At 32.5% G+C, this 26,677-nt stretch overlaps 1 protein-coding gene and 1 long non-coding RNA gene across 4 annotated transcripts; both read left to right on the top strand.

The window, feature by feature from the left end:
• The first annotated feature begins 4,574 nt into the window (after window positions 1–4,574).
• LOC132033557 (3'-5' exonuclease-like) lies at window positions 4,575–5,572 on the top strand. The gene has a single exon (XM_059423563.1). It carries the CDS (start codon window positions 4,624–4,626, stop codon window positions 5,254–5,256), a length of 633 nt encoding a protein of 210 aa, XP_059279546.1. The 5' UTR covers window positions 4,575–4,623; the 3' UTR covers window positions 5,257–5,572.
• Window positions 5,573–17,917: 12,345 nt separating this feature from the next.
• LOC132033556 (uncharacterized) lies at window positions 17,918–24,576 on the top strand. 3 transcript variants are annotated; one of them, XR_009408812.1, is made up of 6 exons: window positions 17,918–18,039; window positions 19,061–19,213; window positions 21,928–22,037; window positions 23,333–23,409; window positions 23,489–23,604; window positions 24,336–24,576. It is a non-coding gene; the product is annotated as an uncharacterized LOC132033556 (long non-coding RNA). The 3 variants fall into 3 exon arrangements; XR_009408811.1 differs by having other exon boundaries at window positions 18,606–19,213; XR_009408813.1 differs by lacking the exon at window positions 17,918–18,039 and adding an exon at window positions 18,324–18,710.
• Window positions 24,577–26,677: the final 2,101 nt, after the last annotated feature.

Here is a 26,677-nt window from a genome sequence, read left to right as displayed (position 1 = left end):
CAATTTGGTTGTCCACAATATAATGTAAGTGTAGTGGATGAATTTAACATTTAATGCCCATTTGTATGTCTTCCATTAACCTTATTTTAGATGCCTTTGAGTCATCCTTTTTACCTTGGATGTTGATGCTCTTGTTGGCTCATTTTTGTCACAATTTTTTTTTTTTTTTTTACTTAACACCACAATTAAGTAATTCCTAATCTCCAATAACATTTTTATACTAAGTAAAATTTATAACCGATTAGTTCTAGTTTAGAAATTAAAAATCCGAGGTTTCTATCTCACATCGATTTTTTTCGCGAATAACTCAACGTATAAAATACGGGGTCTAACATTCTTGTCAATTAAATAACCGAATCACCCGTTACCGCAGACTATAGACAGCAAGATTAGACCACGAAAAGGGTGTTTTAGGAATATTAGGCCTAAAAGTACTAAACGACCAAATGGGTCGTTACAGATTTGCCCAATAATTAATTCTAACTTGATTTTCTAAAATCACAAAAAATTTAATCAATTATATTTAATAATCACGACATATAAAATAAATCGGAGGAAGTAGTAATGCCATGAAAACTATTAGAAAGAGCCACAAACTCTGCTGCTCACACAATTTTTCTCACTTCATTCGTGATATCGTTAGGTAATCACGTAGGAATAAGTTATTCATGTATTAAAATCCTGCATAAATAATACTGTGTTTGGTAGCTAGTAATGAGGTGAGTTGTTCATGTATAAATTTAGTACGGTGTTTGGTTTGCAATTTAGAAACCCGCATAACTAATACATGTATAAGTTATGAGAGGTTATGCATTATTTTATGCAGGGAAAAAGATGAAAATAGCTAATAAATGAATAACTCATATATGAATAACTAAATCCTGCATAACTAATACCTATATAAAATAATACATGAATTCCCTCATAACTAATTCATATATTTTTAATACATGCATTACTCTAATCAGCTACCAAATGGCTTGGGTCACCGGAATTCAATAAGTTTTGTTGAAATTTTGTATAATATTAAAAAATTATTATATATATATATATATAATTTTTAATTATAAAGTTAATTATTATTACTATTTTAAACTATATAGAAGCATGGATTTGCACCCATGCTTCGTCGTCCGTAGCCCCTTAAAAAAAAAAAAGGGGGTGGGCCCCATATTAGACAACACCAAGCAATAAAAAAAAAAAAAAAAGTGAACCACATATTAACAAATCAAGCAATATATATATAAAAAAAAAGGGGTGGGCCCAATACTAAACACAACCAAGCAATAAAAAATTACTATATATAGAAGAAAAAGTTTGGCTCACTTTTTCGTCGTGTCCATTAAAAAAAAAAAAAGTGTGGGCCTCATAGTAAACACCAACCCATATTATAAAAAAAAAAAAAGTGTGGGCCCCATAGTAAACACCAACCAATATAAAAAAAATAAAGAAGAAAAAAAAAGTGAAACCCACCATCTCCAAACTCACGGAAAAAAAAAAAGTAGATCCCATATTAACAAAATCAAATAATATATATAAAAAAAAAGTGAATCCCATATTAAAAAAACAAACAATGTCAAAAAAAGTGCATCTCATATTAAAAAATCAAACAATATTCATGAATTTCTCTATATCGTTAAAAAAATTAATAATGATGGATTCCTTGCCACATGCGTATCAACCCAATAGTGGAAGCAAATGAAATTATTGTGCAGTAAAAAATATGGACCCCATATTATTATTTTTCTTCAAAAGTTTAAGTAGTCAAACCATACAATTTTTTTTTATTTTTTATATTAGCCTGAGATGTAATCTAAATATTGAACTGTTATATTTGCTATTCCGCCATGTTATTTATTTGTTATGTTTACTAAAATCAATATACTTAAAATACTTATATTTTAAAATAAGATAGAATTTAATTATTTCTTCATTTTTTTCCTTACTCTAATAAATGTGAAAATAGATTACTAATAAAAGAAAAAATAATATTAGTGAAATTATAATTCTAATTGACGTTTCCTTAAAAAAACCATGCAAAAAACAACATGACAAGTAAAATGAATTAAATCAAAAATATTTACTAAAAATTAAAAAATAGTAGTTCTTCATTTAAATAGAAAATTAAATTTCTACTTTGTTTCATTTTAAACATGTAAAATTAATATAATAATTTGAATTAGAATTATCCAAATCAAAATTTGATAAAAAATAATAGGTATTGTTTACGCCCAATCTACATACATTAACAATAGAATATTTTACACCTCAACTGATGCTTAAATATTGTTTTACGTGCAAAAAAAATCCTTTATGGTCCCACCCACTTTTTTATTTAAGGGCAAAAAGATGACATTTTATACTTTATATTACCAACTCTTCTAAAAGTAGATAGAAACACCAGTATTATGTTTCTATTTTTAAACTATATACAAAGACGTCGCTTCCCATGCTTCGTCATTAATAAGCAGATTGTCCTCCGTCCTTTGGTCCCACTTTTTTTTATTTAAGGGCAAAAAAATCCTTTGTGGTCCCACCCACTTTTTTATTTAAGGTATAAAGTAAAAATGACATTTTATATTTATATTACCAATTCTTCTAAAAAGTAGATAAAAATATTTAATTATATTTCTATTTTCTACTATATAAACATCATGGATTACCTCGCTTCCTTCGTCGGTCAATCTTTAAATTAAAAAAAAAAAAAAAAAAAGGTGGACCCCACACAAAAAACGCCAATCAATATTACAAAAAAAGGATAAAAAGTGGTTCCCACCCTCTCCAAACTCATGAAAAAAAAAAGTGGACCCCACCCTCTCCAAACTCGAAAAAAAAAAGTAGGGATCACCCTCTCCAAAAAAAAAAAAGTATGATACCCCATATTAAAAAAAACAAGAATGTCAAAAAAAAAAACGTGCACCCCATATATTAAAAAATCAAACAATATTCATGTAATTCTCAAAAAATTCCATCAAGTCAGAAAATATATCAAAGTAGTGGATTCATTACATACGCGTATCAAGTTAATTTTGGAACAAAAAAATTATTACAAAAAAAACATGGACCCCATATTATTGTTTTTCTTCAAAAGGTTAAAGAAAATACGTACAATTTATTTTCTTTTTCTTATATAATAAATAGCATCTAATCTAAATATTTAAGTGTTGTATTCGCTATTCCGCCATGTCATTTATTTGTTATGTTTACTAAAATAAATATACTTAAAATATCTATATTTTAAAATAAGATAGAATTTAATTATTTTTTCATTTTTATTCTTACTCTAATAAATGTGAAAAGAGATTAATATCAAATCTTCATTTAAATAGAAAATCAATTTCTACTTTGTTTCGTTTTAAACATGTAAAATTAATTTAATAATTTGAATTAGAATTATCCAAATCAAAATTTGATAAAAAATAATAAGTATTTTAGACACTTTAAATTAATCGAATTAAAATTAATGTATAAAATCCGACTTAAATATTCTATTGTTTTATCTAATAAGAGAGGAAATTAGTTTTTTGCAAACAAATCTTCTCTTTTAAAACGTATTAATAAATTTTTGCCGACTTTGTAGCTAATAAGCAAATACGAATATAATAAAGTTTTAGATACGGATTCATATAAGACAAACTATAATGTTATATTAATCGTATTTTAAACATAATATATATATATATATATATATATATATATATATTAATTTAAAGTCTTTATAAAAATTTATAAATTTGAAATCGTGAATCCCGTGGCCGTCATCTTGAGCATATTCTCTCAAGCTAATTAATTACATCTTGGGCGTAACAAAAGCAGAAGTACAAAATGAACAGTGCAAAGCGCTAGCTGGTTAAACTTCCAAGAAATACAACTGTGACTAAAATCGGAGAATCCAAAGCGTACTCATATATAGCTAGTTAAACATACTCCCTAGTCCCTATAAATACTAGGAAAAATTTTATTCCGTGAGAGGCACACCAAACACGTGGAAGACAAAACTTGGGTGAGACTCCACTCATATTCTGAGTGAATTAACGGGTCCCACTCTCAGGAAAATGAAGCAAAGTCCCGACTCTCACTCTCTCCTCTTCCAAAGCTTGTTTTTAACGATAACAATCTGACAAAGCTCAACTTGCTTTTCCTTTTTTTGTTTTCTGTTTGTGCAATTGCTTTTTCAAAATTTTCTAGTTCCTTATCTTAATAGTATTTTTATTCACCGGAAATGTGGAATTCAATATTTCTCGCCCAACTCGTCCTATTTATAATATTAACACTATAAAATTAATCCGTTCTCCTATTCTTCTCTTAGCAATTCCATAATTTTTTAAAGCATTCAAATCCATCAAATAATTGCTTTTATTATCCTTAAAAGCAAAGCTTTGGAAAAGAAGAGAGAGATAGATGGAAAAGGAGTGAGAGATGAGACCTTGCTCCATTTTTCTTAGAGTAGGACCCGTTAACCCACTTGGCAAAGTATGAGTGAAGTCTCACACAAGTTTTTGTCTTCCACTTATCAGGTGTGCCTCTCACAGACTAAATTTTTGCCTATAAATACCAACAACTCTCACAAGGGAAAGTCATAACTTTGCCTTCAAAAAAAAAAAAAAAAAAACCGAAGAAAAGATGTACACTTACAGCAGTAATCCTAGTGGCATAACCTACAATCCTACTACTTCCAAATACTCAGTCACCTTCGCAGGAAAAACTATAGAAACTACGCTCACTGACAAAGCCACTGTGACTGATGAATGGGTACGTGAAATTCTTTCTTTGCATGGTAACAGTCCCATGGTTGTTGTTGGCCTAGACATTGAGTGGAGACCCCACGAAATAAGCTGGATGAGCAACAAATCGGCCACGTTGCAATTATGCATCGATCAAAAATGCCTTATTCTTCAACTCTTTTATGTTGACCAACTTCCTGAATCCCTCAAAGATTTTCTCAAGAATACTAAGTTTATATTTGTGGGAATTGAGGTCGCTGATGATGTAAAAAAGCTCAAGGATGAGTATGGGTTGGAGTGTGGTAAGTGTGCTGATATTCGTGCGTTGGCCAAACAGCGTTGGCCAGGGAGGTTTCGTAGACCAGGGTTGAAAGATCTTGCTTGGGAAGTGGCAAGTTTGAACATGAAAAAGCCTAAGCATGTCTGTATGAGTAATTGGGAGGCAAGGGAGCTGAATAATGATCAGGTTGAGTATGCTTGCATAGATGCTTATGCTTCCTATAAGATTGGGCACAAGCTGTTACTTGAGTAAAATTAACTTGTCTTTTGCCCACCATGGAACTATGTGTGTGTGTATAGATGAGGCATAATATTATATAAAGTACTTATTTTCTAATTTTGACAGTTCTCCTTCGTTTGTTTTGCTCTATTTAGAAGCAGACAAATGGGAGCTGTATATTATCGGGAAATATATAAATAGGCATGCTTTGGTGGGTTGTGGCGCAAGTGCTGGAGATGGCACTTAATGTTGTAATGTTTTGAATTAGATGCTACTATAACGTATAGTACTCTTTTCGGATTTAACAAGAAAGCAAGGTTTGCTTGTATAATAGAAGGTGTTGTGATTGTGCCTTTGGTGTCGTTTATGCATATTCCGATTATCAGATCTTCTATTTACTGTATTATAGTACTAAACTATCTACGTGAGGCCTGTGCTAAGTCCGGACTCAAACTCTTATCAAGGTTTCTTAGTCAACTAATTAAATAAATTTTAACCAAAAGATTATAGGAGAATTAGCAAATCCGAAAGGAAAATAAGTAACTCGACATATTTTAACGTAATGTGATTTAAATTATGTAAAATAATTACAACTCGGTGAAAATTATAAATTGAAAATATTGATATTTTTCTGAATGTGTGAGCATGTGATCTCTTTATTTATGGAAATAAATTCTTTTTTTCTTGCATTTATGCTTTAATTTCACTCGTGATATTTCATGTGGTAAGAGTTTATGCCAGTTAAATGTAGTGATTTAAGCTTAGTAATTTAGACGAAATTAAGAAAGAAACTAACATTAAATCAATCTCAAGAATCAATTTAGCCTTCATATATAGTTTACGCTTAAAAATATTAATTCTCAGCTAAATTTCAATTTATATTACATTTTGTTAGTTTTTAATTATCAAAATATCAATTTTAAAATATTAAATTGATCTAATTCAATTTAGCTTCAAAATTTAGTCACATTGACTATTGTGAAACGAAGAGCACCACATAAATTGAAACGACGGAGAATAATTAGTAAGATCTAATAAATGCTCCAATTGGAAATGTAAATGTGTCTCTAAAGTTGCCTAAATTTTTCCAAAGCGTATAATGACAAATAACATAAAAGGTAATCTAATATCTTCTTTGGTCCATATAATATGGTGTTTTAGCTTGGACACACCCTTAAAAAATCACTTATATCCTTGAAAAGGAAGAGGGCGTTTTCACTAAATATCCTTAATTGAAATTAAATATAGATTCTTGGTTATGTTTTTATTCACGTTTCCAAATAAGAGTACATTTGAATAAAATTATTAATAGCTTCTTGATTACATAAAAAATATTTTTCGAACCAAATATAAAAATTAAAATCATCATATAATATGAAGCGGAGGAAGTAAAGTGCAAAAAAGATTCATAAATAGGTACTAATAATAACTAATTACAGATGTCACGGAGAAATGGACTCAGGAGTGCACAATTAATTAGCAGTAGCCACGTGTGTAGCACATCACCATATGACGAAGTTACTATATTACATATATCACGTCACCCGCAAAAATTGGACTAAGTGGCCAGGTATTACCATAAAGGACTTGAGAGTGCCTTGATTTTTGTACTAACACTCTATAATAGATGAAGTAATAAAGAACAAAACCAAGGGCAAATTTGAAAGAGAATGCCTTTTGGTTGCTAAGCCTTAGTTGAAGACGATAAAAACTTTTGACTGCCCCTTATTAGATAGAGTAAAGTAATAGTAATGTGACGTATGAAAGTAATATATACATTGTCTAGCACACGTACCTTTAACAAGCCACGCGAGGGTGTTATTTTTACTGTCGAGCGCAGATATCCAGGTTGCAAACTGTTACCAAACTGGATAAGGACTCCACAAAAGTTGAAGTGTCAATCAATTGAACCAGTACAATTTAACTTTAAATGTATACATCACTTATCAGCCAGTATCCTTTAATTATTGTAAATCAGATAGCCACATTGTGCTTAATATTTTAAAGGGAAAAGGTGTAAATATACCTTTAATTTTATAATTTAAAGCAGATATATTTTCGTTATAAAAATGATATAAATATACTCTTCCAGTTATAAAATGACGCAAATATATCCCTATTACTGATATTTTTTTTTAAAAAATCATTTAGTTTATTTTTTAATTAAAAAAGTTACGTGGCTTTAAAAACTATCTATCCATTTTTTTTAGTAGACATATTTTTCTAAACTCATATGATAATTTTTTTTCTAGTGGGTCAGGTCTGGTTCGTTTAAAAAAATAGATACACTTATTTTTTTTTAAAGCCACGAAGATATTTTTTAAAACGAACCAGACCCGACCCACCAGAAAAAAATTTATCATGTGGTGTTAGAAAAATATGTATACTGAAAAAAATGCGAAGACTTTTTTTTTAAAAGTCACATGATATATTTTTAATTTAAAAAATAAATCAAATGATTTTTTTAAAAAAAATCGTTAGCGAAAAGGGTATATTTGCACTATTTGTGTAAGGGCAGGGTTAAATTTGCATCATTTTGTAATGAAAACGGTATATATTCATCACTTTTTAAGGGGTGATGTATATGCTCTAAATTGCAAAGTTGAGAGGTATATTTGCAACTATGGAGTAGTTTTTATTATGCAACCGTAAACTTGTTTAAATTAGGAGTTGAGGTATATACGTCATCAACTTGTTAGTGTAATATTATCCTAATAAATTTTATCACGCTTAGCGCGGTTATTTCAAAATTTTTTCTGAGAAACACTAAGTAATATTTAATGGGGTAAATTTTATTAATAAATAATAAAGTCGGGAAAACAAAAACCAAACAAAAAAAAAAAAAAAGAGAAATCCGACAGATCTAGAATTGAAACAACATCAAACGCAGATAGGAAAGTTTTCGACGCCTGGGATTCATCAACTTCACCGGAACTTTGCCGCGTGTCTTCACCTAAGGTCAAGAATCTGATTCAAATTAAATTGCATTCTCATCTATAAAATTATGTGTATTGGTATCATACCAATAATAATTTGGCCAAATACTACACTGGATGTCGCTTATATTCTTTTCTATCGAGCAGTTTTTTTTTTTTTTTTTTTTGGTTGAAAGAGAGATAATCTGACTGTATTTTGACCAACCAAAACTTCATCCAAGAGATAATGACGCATCAATGATTACTAAACTAATGCAAACATTGCAACAACACAAGTCAGTCAACCCGCAAAAAATATAAAATCAAAATCAAAGAAACCAAAAAGCAAGAGAAAGAAAACATCAAAAACTAACGCGCTAATAAGCACAAATTATATTTCAATATGTGCAATTAAAGCGAAAATAGGCTAAAAACATTGTTTAAAAGTACAATATTCCCAACTAAGATCAACAAAAATAGAAAAACTAAAAATAATGAAATGAACAATAACAATATACAGCTTTCATCATCGTTTTCAATTGAAAAGGACTCAAGCCACATATCAAAGCTCAAAATTCATCTACAATGAAGAACGTAGGAAAGAAGATGAAAAAAATATGTAAATCAAATTATGAGAATAATTAAGGAGACACACAATCTAATATAATTCAAGGAAAAATGTTTAATATATTTCGGAGGTGAAAGACAAAATAGAGCTTACACTTGGAATAGTGTTTGACAACATCATGACATTTCTATTGGACTCTAATATCACTTTGACATACAGAACTACAATCTCTTAGAAAAATGGTTTCTTTAATTTCGTTTCTCTTTTTGTCCTTTTTGTTGAGTGATTGGGTTGAGAGAGAGTGGTAACATCAGTGATTAGCTATCCCTTATGAACATGCCTCATCAGAATCTGCTCTGTAATATCTGCACAGGTGCAATTTAATGAACTCTTTAATTTGTCACAATTCTGTGTTAGGAAATATGTTAAAAGTACAATTTGGAAGAGGATTATGCTTTGTAAACAAAACTGTAACTCAGCTAAATTAAATGCATGTAAACCTAAACGATTTATCTACTAATTCTTTTAAGAAAGCATCTATGTTGCCTAAACATTAGTACCTACAAACTAATCCATCCATTTGACAGATTTCTTTGTCTTTTATTGTTTCAGCAGGCATTGTCATTACCTACAGTATTTTTAAAATAAAATACAAGTAAATCACATGAATATCATATAAGAAAAGAAATGGCAACATATGTGAAAAATGAGCATTCATTTCGATGTGAAGTGTTCCACCTCTATTATAGTGTAGGTTTCACCAGGCTTCAGTACAATTGCTGTAAACAGACACAACAAAAACATGGAAAATTTGAATAATTACCACATTTGTTTTTTCTGTCAAAAAATGGAAGTCATAGATGAAAATGAAAGAAATAGAAAGACTCATACTAACCCCAGTCCTCCATTGCAAAAGAAGTGTTTTTTTTTTTTTTTCTAGTTGAAGAAAAATTCTTCACTTCTTTCCACTGCTTAAGATGTTGGAACTCTTACCAAAATACCAAGCGGCAATTATTGTAGTGCTCTGGCTCCGCAAACAAACGCCGGGTCTGCAAACCAGCAACTTCTGTGCAAGATAAAAATATTATGCGTCGTCACCATTCCCATTATTTTTAGCATCACTCATAAACTTTGATAGTGACAAATATTTTAGGTTTCCATCATGCACACCAATGTATAAGATGAGAATATTAGAAAATTAAGAAGGAAGAGAGAGGGATTTTACGAAGGTAATTAATAATTGGTAAAATGATGTATTAAGTAAATAAATGAGGTAGTTATGTCAGATTAGGAAAAGACGTGACTTTTAGAACTTTCGGAAGAAATGACTTTTGGTTTTTTTCGAAAAGAAGCGTTTTTTTTTAAATTTAAAAATCACATAAATAGGGAAAATGGCCAAAAAATTGAGAAAAAAGATAAATATAAATTAAAAATTTAGCGCCGAGAAAGGCGTCATCATCAGCCTATGTCCTGCACCATAGATATATAGATTGTTGTTTTGCAATTTTGAGAGTCATACATCTCAAGCATCTAATTGCATGCAACGAAAGAAGTTTCTTCGTCTTCAAACAAAGGCGTAAGCGTTGAAAAATCATTAGTAAAATTAATCGATAAAAATGTACATATTAATCAAAAGGATTGCATCATTTTGGTTAAAAGTGCCAAATGTCAAAACAATAACGAATTTCGTCAGGCCAATTTGAAGCTAGAGTATTTGCAGTTACTGCATCTTGATTTCTAAAGAACCCTTTTAGCCTTTTTTTCCTATACGACTTTAAATTTTACCAAAATATACTCTCATCATATTGACATTTGGCACAAAATACAATGGTCTGTGTATGTGTGATGCTTTATATACATCGTTTTTGTCTGACATTTTACACAATTAGAACGAAAGCAAGTGACATTTACCAAAAAAACTGGTATCATGTGGTAAGTTATTAGGTAGATTCTCTTAGCTGATTTGTATGACACCAAAGTGTTTGGATCGTCTAGTTGCTACTTTTGCAAGTTGTCCAAACTCCTATGTACACTATTTTATGTTATGTCTTCTTACATGAGTGAACCAGTAAAAGTTTGGTTGCACAGTTATATCAAATCAATAAATACATAATGTGTATTTATATATAAATATTTTTTCTTAAATATAAGTAGCTGCATATAAGTATTCTTTATTTTTGCAGTAAACAAACTGCAGTGTATGTACGTATCAGGTGACAATTTATGATTATACTTAACTCCTTTTCTTTTGTTTTCAACTATGGGGGACCCAAAACTTTTTTAACTCAAAAAATAAATTTTGGAATCAAACTAACCCTTAAAAAAAAAAGAAAAAAAGAACCAAACTAGACAATCTGTGCGTGAAATTCTCTTTCCCCTTTATTCTTTGGAAATCAAACTCAAAATTAAGCTTTTTTCCGTACTTAGACCGAAGATTAGTTACGTTTCAAAACACCGGAATATAAATATTTTATATATAACTTAATATTTTTTTTAGCATACAATAATATAGCTCAGTACATCAAGTATACATATACATTTGGATCGTCGTTTTAGGGGTTGTAAAGTGCTCCGAAGTAAGTTTGAAAACTTATTATATTTAGGTTTAAGTGTCATATTTTGTAGGGTTTTGATTAATCTCTTTTGTTTTACTCCCAAAACTATAAAAGTATTTTTTTGGTTCAAGAAAGATAGAAAAGAAAAAATTACTCTGCTTTGTATTAGGTTGTTTTTTTTCTTTTTATGTCTTTTTTATTTTGTTATTGTATTGTGTAATCCGCACCTTTTGAATGTGCAAAAATAAATATAATATTTAAAAATAATTCATCCAATATGAGAGGTTCATAATAATTGAAAAATATTTCATTCCATTAGCAAGAAAATACATCATTAAATTACAATAGACTTAAAAAAAAAAAAAATCAAGTTCTAGACATTCTTCTACTTCCAGATGTGCTGCCACCACGGGAGTTTTGCCCACATGAACACTTATCATGCCAAAACGCTTACATGTCGAGCACTTGCGAGAGTAAGTCTTTTCGCTAACATCCATTTGATTGTGATAACGGGTTAGCTTGTTTTTTCCCAATTTACGGATATGCTTCTTGTTCGCAACCATAGAAAACGGCGCGGCTGGCCAATAAGCTTGATTACCAGGGTATGGAAGTGGCCGAATATGCTTTAAGGTAATTTACGACCTTATATTCCCCCGCCACATCGGTTACATTTACGGCCATTCTCTCAAAGCACTTGACTGCATGAGAACATGGCATGTGGTACATTTGCCACTTACCACAAGTGCATGATTTTGTACGCTCAGTAACGATATGTTTGTTTCCTCCTTTACCGTCGTAATAACCCGTTCTAACTTCATACACTCGTTGAACGACGTCATACTCGGTCATTTGGTGACCTCTGCCTTTCTTCTATGGTGCTCCATCTTTTTGTAGGGCTTTGGCATCCATGTTCCGTGCTCGGCTAATATGGCTCTGGCCTGCCTTGTCCTATCCGCAAATCGATCCACGACCTGCTTGAAAGTTAGTCTTACCATTGCGGTGACAAGTAGTCCTCAAGTAGATTTGAGGAGTCCATTGAAAGACTCCGAGCTGTTCGTTGTGAGCATGCCCCATCTCCTTCCTCCGTCAGCATAAAGCGTCCATTTTTTAACTTCTAATTTCATCAACCAAACATATGCCTCTTCACTCACTTCCCTTAGCAGCTCCATTTTTGCGGCCCATTTTTCTTTGTTGATACCGTCGTTCATTTCCCCACATCAATTTGTTTACAATGCCATTTCAAACTTTGTTTGCAAATTAGCCTTTAAGTGCCTTAAACAATATCGATGGTAAGCACGTGGAGGTCGCTAATTCTTCCGAAAGTACGCATATTGTGCAATATGCCTTTATGATGATCCGATAGGACACATATGCCCGACGACCCTTAATAACATGAGTTTTCGATGAGTCAAGAACATCCCCCATGTCTCGTTGCTCTCGTTGGCGGTAATTGCGAAAGCAAGAGGGAATATTGACCCATTGGCATCCATACCTACTGCAATTAGGAGCTTAATGTCATATCGGCCATATACATGCGTCCCATCTATCGATATCACATTCGACAATGCAGCAAAACCATCAATACTTGGTTTGAATGCCCAAAAGACAAAGTCGAAAATTTCCCTCTAAAAGCCGCCACCGTACAACGCGATTAATGGATTAGCATGTTCAGAAAGCCGCCATATACCCCGGCAACGCCCAAAAAGAGGATTCCCAAGTTCCAAAGATCATCTCAAAAGCACGTCTACGCCCGAGAAATCCCTTTCTCTTGCTTATGATTTTACCATATTTGGAGTGGACTATGCTAATACAAGTTTTGATGGGCATCCTGCATAAGTTTAAACAAACAACATTTAGCAATGATATTTTAATTGCTATAAGATATATAATGTACTAGGTCAGATAAGTTACCTTGGAGTTTCCTCAATGTCTTTAAGTAACTACGAGCAATCGTGTTTATATCTAAATTAAAATGATCCGCTTCGATTTTGTCCCATATCACAAGTGTGCTTTGGATGGAATTTTGTGATTTCCTGGGCTGACCATCAAAGCTTAACAATTCCCCGAAGCAACCACCGATTTACCTTGAGTCTTTCGCTTACAAAGCGGCCTCCATACCGATTTGTTTGAGTCATCAACCTTAAACTCCCTCATATCCTTTATACAATACATTTTGACAGCCCGTTGTAACGCCTTTTTTGATGCGAACATCATTCCCTTTGCAAAGGCGCATTCATCAGTCATGAGATTTTTTTGTTCAATCCACGTTTTTTGGCGACTTTTATCATCATCTCTTGTGAAGACAAATGCATCCTCACGACCTTGTAGGCTGTCAGCTATGGAATATAGTCGAATGCCATTGAAATTTGGCCGTCGTGAATTGGGTTTTTCGCCATCGAAGGTGGTACGTGGTGGTGAGTTGGTTTTGGGGACTAAAATGCATATCTCTTCATCCCCTTCACTATCTTCATCAACGGTTACCTCTGTATTATTAGCTGATTCATCGCCATCACTCTCCGATGTATCCACATAACTTGGACAATCAGCACCATCTAAGAAAGGCCTCCTCCTACACGATAAAAAGCATATGTTAAATTTCAAATTCAAATATATATATATATATATATTAATTATTTAACATCAAGGTGATGAACCTACACATATTGATAATGAGCATGAGCATGGTGTGGAGAATGATCAACTCCACGAAACCGAGACTCCTCCCAACATCCACGCGCTGGTACCACCTAGCGAGTTTTGATAATAATCACCGCACCGAACCGAGAATTATTATAATAATCAGCTCCATCGAATCGAGAGTTTTGATAATAATGAGTCGCTCCACTAAATTGAGATGATTGCGCAATATTACTCGTATCAGGTCTATAACCCCTACAAAGATTTAAAAATGGTTATTTATCAATAAATACAATAAACACGTGCTACTACACAAAATATTAATATAAGAATGCATGCTTACCAACTTTGATTAAATTGTTGGGTAAGATTTTTCAACGGCACCTGGCCACTCAAAATGTCCCCGTAAGAACTAATATCTCCATAAATGTTAACTTGACTGGGCTGTTCTTGCGGGACCTCTCGGGGTATCTTTTCAACATACATCTCAAGAACATTAATGGCGACTAAATGTTTATATTCTTCTGGTGCATTCAAATAATCCCTCAAAGAATCATCATCATTGATATAATGCCTACCATAAAGCACTATATCATGGGAAACTGATTGGGGGTATCTGCCCGTTATAGAGATTTCATACTCATCTGGACTAAGTTCATTTTTTCATGTATGTAAATGACTAGTTATTCATAAGACATTTCAAGTGGACATTTAACATGAACGTTTGGTCTTTTATGGTAATGAAGCGTACTATTGTCGTCAAGGATAATACCATCCCAATGTAGTGAAACCTTAACTGGTGGAATATCTTGAGCCATTTTTTGTATGAAGTTTTTTTTTTTTTTTTGAATGACTTAAGAGAGGTTTTTTTGAATGACTTAAGAGACTTAAACTTATGAAATAGATGAGTTTTTACCTCGTCCAACATTCTTCTTAAATAGATTCATATTGACCCCTATTGTGCATTGAAATGTTGCGCAATAGTCACTATTTTCGTCATTTCATGCATTATATTGTCAAATCGGTCCTCTATGTGTCATAAAAAAGCTGAAATTGGCATGCATGATGTATTGTCAAATCAAGCATGAGTGTCATAAAAAAGTTGAAATTGGCATGCATGATGTGTTGTCAAATCGGTCCTTTACGGTGATAAAAAAGTCATCCATGTAATTTTCAAATCATGTTATATTGCGCATTGAAATGTTGTGTAATATGAATTAAATTCAAATAAAACGGTCAAAAATACAGCATTGTATTGTCAAATCGATCCTTTATGTGTCATAAAAAAGCTGAAATTGACATGCATGATGTATTGTCAAATCAAGCATGAGTGTCATAAAAAAGTTGAAATTGGCATGCATGATGTGTTGTCAAATCGGTCCTTTATGTGTGATAAAAAAGCTGTAATTTTCAAATCATGTTATATTGCGCATTGAAATGTTGCGTAATATGAATTAAATTCAAATAAAACGGTCAAAAAATACAACATTGTATTGTCAAATCGGTCCTTTATGTGTCATAAAAAAGCTGAAATTGGCATGCATGATGTATTGTCAAATCAAGCATGAGTGTCATAAAAAAGCTGAAATTGGCATGCAAGATGTGTTGTCAAATCGGTCCTTTGTGTGATAAAAAAGCTGTAATTTTCAAATCATGTTATATTGCTCATTGAAATGTTGCGTAATATGAATTAAATTCAAATAAAACGGTCAAAAAATGCAGCATTATATTGTCAAATCGGTCATTTATGTGTCACAAGGATGTTAATTTGTATTTTTATTTTATGATGAAGTCATCAATTTGAATTGAAATTGGCATGCATGATGTGTTTAATTTGCTTTTATTGTTAAAGTAAATTTTCAAATATTATTAATTGACATATTTAACAAAGAAACACATATAAATTGTACATCAAAAGGGTCCTTTATGGATTACATTATAGGGGAAAAGATACAACTAGTAAAAAACATAATCCATAGAAATATTAAACTTAATAAACAAAATACATATTTTAAATAATGTTATACTTATTGACAACAAGATATTAAACAAATAAATCGGTCAAAAAATAAGTTTATTCTTTCATTTACGTGTATTTATCTTAGATTGAGGTCTTTAAGTTTGGACTTGAGCGTTAATTTGTATTTTATTTTTATGATGAAGTCAAGACCTTGAATTAGTTTCATGTTTTTAATTTGCTTTTATTGTTAAAGTCTATTATTAATTGATAATTTAACAAAGAAACACAAATAAATTAGTACATAAAGGGTGCGGATTACATTATAAGGGAAAAGGTACAACTAGTAAAAACATAATCCATAGAAATATTAAACTTAATAAACAAAATACATATAAATAATAAACAACAACAAGATAGTACAAATAATCTTCCACAATTTAAGTTTTTCTTTCAAAGCTATTTTCTCGTGTTGAGCGTCTCTAAGTTTAGCCTTGAGCAACATTCATTTTTTTCGGAACCGGTGAGCAAGATCCAAAACGTGAATGCGAGTCCAACTTCGGTATTCCTCTATCAAAAAGTGAATTTTTAAACTTCCCGCCACCGTTTTATGTTTGCTAACCGCCCATATCCTATAAACATTACAAGAAAATCATTTTTTTAAAGTAAAATATGTGGATAATGTGAAAAAAAAAACTAAAAAATGTAAAAACAATTACTTCGGGCACTTTACAACGCCAAAAACGGCGACCCGGATTATCTTGCGTCTTTGATGTTTTTAGTTTACAGTAATAACCGCATTCACAATTATCGGGTTGTATAGCAAACTTTGAAGTTTCAAAACTTTGAGACATGTTTTTGGGAGTGCGAAAGTGTGTTGAAAGGGTGAAAAAAGCTTTGGCCCAAAGTGTAATCTTCGGTCAAAGTACGGAAAAAAGCTTAATTTTGAGTTTGATTTCCAAAGAATAAAGGGGAAAGAGAATTTCACACACAGAATCTGCGTGTGAAAGGGCCAAAGTGTACATGTTTACATTTGCGTTTTTTAGTTTTTTTTTTTTTTTTTTTTTTTTTAAGGGTTAGTTTGGTTCCAATTTTTTTTTTTTTTTTTTTTGGGTTAAAAAAGTTCCGGGCTCACTATCGGGTATTCAAAACTTATTGACCCCATTAATTTGGATATAACCATTCATATTCAACTTTTACTGATCAATTAATTCCAATTATGCCCAACTATAAAACTAACCCATTACTATTATTGACCAGGTGGTCCTCCTTCAATTACCAGAAGTTTAAAATTAAGGGAATTTTACTCGATGTAGTTAACATATAAGAGGTATTTACCTACATTAATTATAAATCAATTTAATTACACAACTTAGCTATATTAGGTATTTGAATTACCTACCGTAACTTCTACACCTAAGTCGTAACATACGACACTGTATCAAAGTTCTCTCGTTTCAACAATGGATTCATCAATTTCTTCTCTGTCTTCCTCACGGTCCTCTCTTTATCTCCGCGTCAATACCACCAGGAAGCACCCATCGGACCACCCCTATTTCGCCATTAAAACAGAGCTCCATCATTGTCGTTGGCTGAATTTTGAAGCGATTTTGAGTGTATTTCTCATAACCACCATTAAAGGAGAGTTCCACCATTAAAACAGAGTTCCATCATTAGTTTCTCCTTCGAAATAGAATCAGATTTGGCTGGATCCATCGTTGGCTTCTCTTCGCCACTACCATCGTCTTCTCTAGCCCCCATTTCTCCTCCACCGGCGTCGTCTTCTATGGTTGGAATCCATGAACAATCGACCGATTTTTTCTCAGATCTAAGCGTATTTTATTTCATTTATGTTGTTTAAATACAACCGAATTTAAATATAATAAGTTGAACACAAATTAAAAGTAGCTACGAATGAATACGTTCGAATTGAATATAGCGTATACAACCGAATTGAATACAAGTTACTGTAGCTATGAAATCTAATTATCAAAAAGTATAACTATGCCTAAAAAATAAACCCAAATTATAGTCATTTGTGAAAATTGCCCTAAAATTAATTTAAACAAAAATCTGAAAATCCAAATCCCGCGATGTGAGAAGTCTCAGGTCCAAATGTAGCAATTCCCTGCCCAGTGACAAAGCCGAACTACAAATTGAAGTGAGAAATCGACTAGCACCGTCGTAAGTAACAATTTTTCTCTCATCAAAATTCTCTATGTTGTGTAAATACATAATTTTATCGATAATGTCCTTTTCTTTTCCTATTTTCGCTACTCGAATGCGTCTTATAATATAAGCTCTTCTTAGAATGAAACTTAGGTTCTTCCAACTTCTGGTTTATCTATACCTGTGATGATACAACATTGATTGGATATTTTTCTGAAAATTGAGCTGGTAAAATATACTCCCTCCGGATAAAAAAAGAGTGTCCACCACTTAACAATTTACAAACCCCCACAAAATTTTAACTCCTACACAAAAAGAGTTAATTTGACTAAATTACCTCAGGGAAATCAACACCTTTTGTTTCTTCTTCAGAATATTTTGGATATAGATTTTTATTTGATCAGTAGTGTTAAATGATAGAAGGGTGTGTGTTTGGAGAATTGGATGATGTCTATGCTACACTACTGCATTTACAAAAGTTGAGAATATAAAGAATGATCTGCTTATATGCTGCATTTTTTTTTTATTTTTTTTTTGAGGAAAGAGTGATTCTATTTTCTTGTTAACTTTTCACATTGTAGGTACAACATTTGATTCACCCTAATTGATAATTCTCAATGAGTTTAGCAGGAAAATTTGTGGTTTGGCTCATTTTTTGGTCACATATTTACTCAGTTATAGTTTAGGTGCCATGTTTTCTTCACTGCCATATTTCCTTTTTCATAACTAATTTGATTTGCTGCATTTGAGCCGTGGGTCTTTCAAAAACAGCCTCTTCACCTCCATGAGGTAGGGGTAAGGTATGTGTACACTCTACCCTCTCTAGACCCCACTTGTGGGATTACACTGGATATGTTGTTGTTGTTGGTGTAGTATTTGCTCAATTATAGTCATATTTAATTGGTTAATTGGTTTTGAAACAAAACTTTGGCAATTCTTGGTCGCATCGATAATAACAATTATACATCTAAACTTCTAATTCTTCTGCTGGATTAATATCATTTGAGGTGTTTTCATTGTGCAAACTGGCTGTTAGGAATGAGAAGGATCTGGAAAGTTTAAATGTGTCACCTAAAACCGGAGCATGAACTCTTTCCAGTAGTGTTACTCAGGAGAGGAATGGGACCTTTCCAACTATGTTCAATGGAGGAAACCATGATACATCTACATCCAATTACCTTTGAGAGCTGTAAGTTGGTTTTTATGTACTAATGCTGTTCTCAGTGTTGCATAGGATAGCTAACTTTTGTTGATTTTGCATTCTATTTCTCTTACTCTGTCAGTTCGTTGACCTAGAGCTACAAAATATTTGTTGTTGGTCGACTCAACTTCTGATTTTCTTTGGCTGGGGTCTGAGGTGTCATGATAAACAGTCTTCCTTAAAGCTGTTTTATTCTTAAAACACGATTGGCTGGTTAAATTTGAATTGTTAAGAAAATCTGCTGCAGTTGAACTTGTTTAAGTTATCCGTCAGTCCCTTTCTATATTTAGCAGTTACTTAAACAGACGCTAGAGTTGTTTTACTTGGCATTTCTTGACTATTTGTCGAATAACGAGTGTTGACAAAGGTAAGCAAGATAAAAATGTGGGAAAAACATGTTGCAAAGATCATGGATGAGTTGATGGGTCCTTTTGTAGAGGTGCTGGTGCATTTGTGTGCATTACAGCTTGTTTGAATGAATTCATTTAGCTTTTTTAATCTTTACTCTCTGAGTTGTTTCAAATGTTAACATATGGCAATGTAAAGGACAATTTTTTTACTAATCTATGATGGAAGGCTATCTTTTCAAATCAAGTCATTTCCGAATTAGGACATTTTGTCAATCAATCAATCAACTATTCCTCAATTCTAAATTAGTTGATTTCAGTATATGAATTTCTTGCTTTCATGTTGATCCACTGGGCATGTTGTTGTTGTTGTATGTTGATCCACTCAGGTCCATTTGTAATACCGAATACTTGGCTTTAAGATAGATAATGGGTTCTCTACAACGAGATGTTCTCTACAAGTCTTTAACTAGAATAAAAAGACTCCATGAAATATTGTATTTATTGTAAATGAGAAAAGCAACAACAAAGCCTTAATCCAACTAGTTGGTGTAGCATGTACGGATACTTCGCATCCATTATACTCTATTCTTGGTTAAGTAGGTATTGATTTTCAAAGACATACTTTTTGAGATAACTCCTTTCATATGATTTTGGGTCTAACTTTTCCATTTTTACCACCTTCAACCATCATATTGTTACACCTCATGAACGTATAAAATTCTGCTTTAGACATGACCGCACCATCTCGTATGACCTCCTCTCATTTTAACTCTGCGTGCTAGTTGCAACTTTTCTGGGATGTGATAATTTATAATCTTGCGATATGAATGCATATCCATCTTATTCACATTGATATGATTTTTGATATTGTGGATATGTTATTTTTAGAGACCCAACATTCATTCCAATATACCCAACATTCATTCCCATATAATGTTGTTGTTCTTACAACAATTCTTTAGAACTAGCATTTCACGCTGTTACTATCTTTCTATCGCGTAGCATTCCCATAGGGCTCCTCCATTTTAGAGGTCCTATTTAAATTCTACGTGTTACATCTTCATCTATCGTTTCTTACAAAAACTTATCCTAAAACCTATGTTCTTTGTAATGCTTCTCCGTTGTTGCAACTTTTGCTTGGGTCACTCACTAGTTTCATCAATTAACACAATCTCCTCTAGAATAGCACGCACCATGGAATCTGATTTGTATACTATGGGTTAGCTCATCTATAATAAAGGTAGATAAGTACAGCATCAAAACAGATCACTAATATAAGCACAGTTATTTGGAAACTTCCTTGTATCTCCTCCTGCTACTTGTGACCATTCCTTCAAACATATTCTTTAGGACATTTATATATCTGATAAGTATGTCTTTCTTCATCAGCCAAAGGGCTTTCGTGGCACTCTATCTTATGTTTTCTTTAGGTTAATTAATAACGTAATGAGTAATTACTTTGCTCTTCCTCTAAACTTTTCATCAGTATTCCTAGAAAAAATATATCATCTGTTATACCTTCACCATTGTGATGTCCTTAATATTATTCCCTTTTTCCTTGGTTAAACTGTACGACTCATAAGCTGCTATTGAGAGGGGACAAGCCCTTCGAATATGTTCAAACTGCGCCATGTCGCAATCGTTCTCAGCATATTGCAAATGGTGTCGCCTGTGGCGAGATTTTTGCAGCAGGGCATTGACTCTATGCTTGTGTGTGTTTGCATGCGTGCGTGTGATAAGATGTTGGTAAGAGTTCGATCCCAAAAAAAAAAAAAAAAAAAGAAAAAAAAAAAAAAAAAGAAAAGATGATGTTGGTAAGAGTACATTAAGCTGCTTACTTGGTAAGGTATGAGTTCTATTTGATCTATTCAGCAAATAAGCAATGAAATCTATACCTGTGCAAGCTCACTTTTTTCTTTGTTTCTTCCTATTGTTTTTAACTTTAAAAAAAGAAGGAAAAACTTTAAGGTATATTCTGTGTTGATCACGGTTTAATGACCCCTAATGGATAACTTTTCTTGGTTGATAATTTTTTGTATAACCCCTCCAAAATTTGCTTTGTCTACAGTTATGGAAGACTGTTTTCATATGTGTTGTGTAATAATACCGTAATATTTTCATCTGAACTAACTTTGTCAATGTGTCTTCTATGTTATTATAGTCTCAGCTGTTTAATTAACTGATTGACCCGTTTTCCTGTGTAGACAGATGGTTTGTTTTCATACAACGGTCACAATTTGTCCTAATTTTTTAATTCTCCTTTGATGTCTATTCTTGTATTTTGGCAAAGAAACACTGAATACAGTTAAATCTCTTGGATGGTTGACCTTTACTGATATGATGCATTTGCAGGCTCCTTATTGAAGTGAAGATATTCCCATAGAAGATGCAGATGATATGAAGGAACTCAAAGAGGTTGATCTGCAGAAACTTAGAAGGGTTAATATAAATCTCATCTTTTGGTAATGCTTTGTGCTATTTCTTTCTCAAACATTCATCATTAGTTAAAGTGTATCAAACTAAGATTCATACAGAAGTCAATGCTAAAGATGTTCTGTTATTGAGGTTGAATGAAGAAGGCAGTGTTTATAGGATGGCTTTGCTTCGTATGAGAATATTGTCATTTAAATCTGTCTCCTTTCCATGATTCTTGACCATTTTGACATCTGGAATCTGATTAAATTTTTTAAAACCTTTTAGACTTATTGAGTATGGAGGGTTTAAGTTTGCAAAGGGCGTACAGAGGTGAAATTTAGAGGATAGTTGTTTGCACCAAGGCTGGCATCATTGTCAACTGAAAGTGATTACAGGAAATTAGGCAGCAAATGAAATGACTGAAATGCAAGGATAATGTTTCTTTATTCTCAGGCATAAAAGTAATGCAAGAAGTAAAGAAACATGCAAGTTTGGAGAGGGCATCTTGAGGTAATACCGTAGGAGGTTGAATAATATCTCATTAATTTAGCATGGCAGGTTGCCATGTCCAATTTAATGCATTTGGGCCTGTAACACTTGATTGGATCATTTACTTGCATTTGGGCTGTGGACAATCATCACTATCAAAGATGTACATCTACTGTTCAAACGCTGAGAATATTAGGTGAAAGAAAGCAAAAGTAACATGGGAAGTTGCTTAATTTCTGATTTAGCCATAAAATAAGCGACAAGTTGCTTCATTCAATTTCTTTCTGTCCAAAGATTGACTCCTTGTCTTTGATATCCTTTTATATCAGAAGGAAAGGACACAAGTCTTGCAAAGTAGGAAATTTTATCCATCTGCTCTACCCTTCCTTTGAACTAAATATCACGAGGCTTGATTAACTTACCTGCTCTCTGTTTGATTTCAACTCCCTAAGCTTGAGCCTAGAGTAAATGGTGAATAAATGTTGTTGGAATCTGCAGTTATTTAATTTTGATGACCTTTTGTATGAGCCAGTAAAACCTCACCTAGAACTTTTACCCTTTACAAAATTTAATGCACAAAGCAATCAATTGTTTATAGTAGCTTTTGTATTTACATACTTTTCATGGGATGCAGCAATTTCTCTCAAAAGTTGCTGTTGAACTGCATTTTTCCTGTTATAGTTTGCCTAGATTGTGTTCTGTATTTCAAAGTGGCCTGACATGTTGTGCTTGTATTCGAGGGTAGTGGAATCAGCTATTGATTAACATTGAGAGGCCCCTTTTCCGGGCAGATAAGCTCATCAATAATTCATTTAGGTGAAGAAAAGTTGATTTTTCTCTGCACTTGTTTCAGGATAGGACTTCTTTGCACATTTCCCTGACACCCTTCATGGTACTCATGACTGGTTTCTTTTATGGCCAAACACAAAGGTTCTATCCAATTTATTTGCTGAGTAAGTAACACATTCCTAAGAAATCATAAGTAACCAACCACCTGTTTTTGTTGCAGGGGATTCACATGGATTGATGGTTGCCTCCAGAGGGACCAAGTTCAATTCATCTGTTTAACTTAGACTCTACTGCTGGCTTACCCAATGGATTCCAGAGAAGTATATATTATTCCCCGTAAGCATATTATTATAATCAACATTTTTTTACTTCTACATTTGTGTTTGAAATAATAATTTGGTTGGCATAATCAACATATTACTTCTACATTAATATTGCGTTGGGCTCTAGAGGTTCTTTCAGCATATTTAGCTTCATTTGTGATATTATAGCTAGGGATGTGGAAGGTGAGAAGTCTTGGATTCAGGACAAAAGTTTTATCAAGTGAGTCAGGACAAAAGTCTATTCAATACCGAAGTGACTGAATAGTTTGGCATGTATTTAGCTTCAATTCAATAATAATTTCAATTTGGTGTGTAGGGGCCCTTTTTTAACCTAATCGATAGTTGGTAGGATGAATCACACGTGGTAGAGGTATGAAATCTCTGCCTATGACTGCAGGGGATTTGCCTTTTGGGTTGAGCTCGTCGCACGAGGTTTGCCCAGTGCGGGTTATCTCTCATATGTGGTTTACGAGCTACTGCGCAGGAGCTGGGTTTACTCTGTGCACACCCGAAAGATGGCAGCTGCGGGTTCCCATGTCACAAAAAAAAATAAAAAAAAAAATCTCTGAGCAAACTTACTTTCTATATAGAGTTTTTACCTTGTCGAATGCTCCATAATAGCAGGTTGTGCCCAACACTTCTAAGTAATGGCACGTCTCCTGACTGCTACATTTACTGCTTATAACTTAAAAATTTATTATGTCATGGATGATGGATCTCACAGTCAACAATTCTCCAACTTAGTTGCAGGTACTGCACGTTAGGCAGACATGCTTATCTTCCTTTATCCTAAGCTGTTGAGCCAATTATGGTACGTGTTTTGAGCTAGACGGAGATATTTTAAATGGTAAGACCGACTATTATGCTTGGTGATGAGATACATCAATGCGAACTTTTCAGATGTAATAACTCATGAACAGCTAACAAATATTTTGACTTATGTTTCTGCCTTAGTTATCAATTCAACATCATTTTTTCCTGTCCAGTTTGGAATTGCAATTCTGGACATTGACCTCTGGGAACCGCACTAATTTAATAAAGGCAACGTGGTTCAATACATGTTTAGTATTTTTGCTCTTTTTACCTTGTACTCATTGCTTGTTGGACTCCTTTTTTGCCACTTTCTGCTTTGTCTCTCTCGACCTCTGATTAGTTAATTTTCCAATTTAATATAAGACATGATCATGAAGCCCCAGCTGAAAACCGACCGATCCTTTTTAGTCAAACCAAAAAACAAAATTAAAGAGGAAATTGGTCAAACACTAGCTTTCAACAACATAGAAATGTCAAACCCACTAAGATTAAGGAGGGTGTGGTGGTATCTTTCCAATTGCTTCTTTTCCTTTTTCAAGCAAAGCTACGTGCAATCAAAGTACTACTAGTTATAAAATGGTGAGTTTAACAACGTCTTCTAAAGCTTAAACTCCACGTGTTGTACAATTAGAAAAGTATTTAGCAGTTGCTATCTCATCATCTTTTCTTCCTTTTTTTCTCAGCTTTCACTCAGGTGGGCAGTGTGGTGACAGGTCCCAAGCAAGTTTTTATTTGGACTCTAGACCCCAAGTTTTAATTATTAGATAATAGGATCCCATTTAGAATTAAGGCTAATTAAGTGGAGACAAGTTATTGGGGTGTCAAAATAACTCCCCAAGTTTAAAAAAAAATACATTTTCGTCTAAGGATTTAAAAAATAAAAATAATAAAATAAGAATTATTCCAAGCTTTCAAACCAGGCCCCAAATTTTAAAAAATATCCTTTTGATCCTAAGTAAGAAATAATAAAATAAACCAAAATAAAAATCTAAAAATATAATTTATATCTTATAAAAAAAAGAAATATAAAATTATATTCCGCTATCTCAATTCATTTTCACGTTTTTTCCTCTAGCATCTAAAATATACTCCATTGACAACCATTGTTGGAGCTTGAACTTCAAGCTTGAAAAAAAATGAGTTTTCGAAAGAGTGATTCGTTTCAAGCAGGTGTTATTGAATTTTGTTGGGGATCTTTTGATGAATTTAATTCTCAAATTTTAGAGAGTTTAGAGAAGATTTAAGGTGGTTTTGGATTAAATTTCAGATTTGAGCTTGAAGATAGCCATTGTTGAAGCTTGAGCTTCAAACTTGAAAAATGGGCTTTATGAAGGAGTGATTTATTTCAAGTTGGTGTTATTGGATTTTGTTGGGGATATTTTGAGGAGTCTAAATCTCAAATTTAAGGGAGTTTTGAGAAGATTTAAGGTGGTTTTGCGTACAATTTAGGTAAAAGATAAACATTTCACATTTGAGCTTGAGGTTGAAGATGAACATTTCAGATTTATAACTATTCTAATAGACGAGACAACATTTATGCAATAGACCAATAAAGAATACATTTATTGCTGACTATGCCTTCATGAATGTCTTATACTGTTTAGTCTGCCTCATGTCTTTACCACAAGGAGTCCATTACCAATCAAATCCTAGCAATACATTTTGGTCTTCTCATGAATTAGAGATTGGCAGCAATTGAAATTAGTTAATGAGGTACTTTGGGATAGGAGCATGGGGTATTCAAAAGAGCTATGTTATCAAACTTGCATAGTCTTCTAATACGCCAGTTACATGTTATTAAAATTTACAGCCTAACACTTGCTTTTGTAACCAAAAAAGATTTTTTTTTTTTTAACAAGAAGTGAAATAATTTTAGATTATAAAACTTATATTTGTAACTAAACAATATGTTATCACCATGAAATTTGTGAAACAACACTATAATAATCTAAAATTATGACAATTAATGAGTAATGTTAATAATGTGTTGAGGAAAAAGTTATGATGATCATAGCTATGTGTAACAACTTGGAATTGGTGACATAGCTATATGTGAACATCACATGTTTTTTTAGCCATGTTGCAAATGGTTAATATATTAAATATGATCCATGTTGAAATTGATGACATAATTACCTGTGATTAATGTGAAATGTTCTTGTCTTTATTGCAATAAGTGAAATAATTATGCGACCAACTAGTAATGTTTAGATTAATAGTGAACGACTTGTATAATTTCATCTTTTGTAACCAAAAAAGGATTTTTTAAAAAA

The sequence above is a fragment of the Lycium ferocissimum genome, chromosome 10, assembly GCF_029784015.1.
Source record: "Lycium ferocissimum isolate CSIRO_LF1 chromosome 10, AGI_CSIRO_Lferr_CH_V1, whole genome shotgun sequence".
NCBI lineage: Eukaryota > Viridiplantae > Streptophyta > Magnoliopsida > Solanales > Solanaceae > Lycium > Lycium ferocissimum.
Note: the sequence above shows the minus strand (reverse complement) of the source record. Positions and strands in the feature narration are given on the sequence as shown.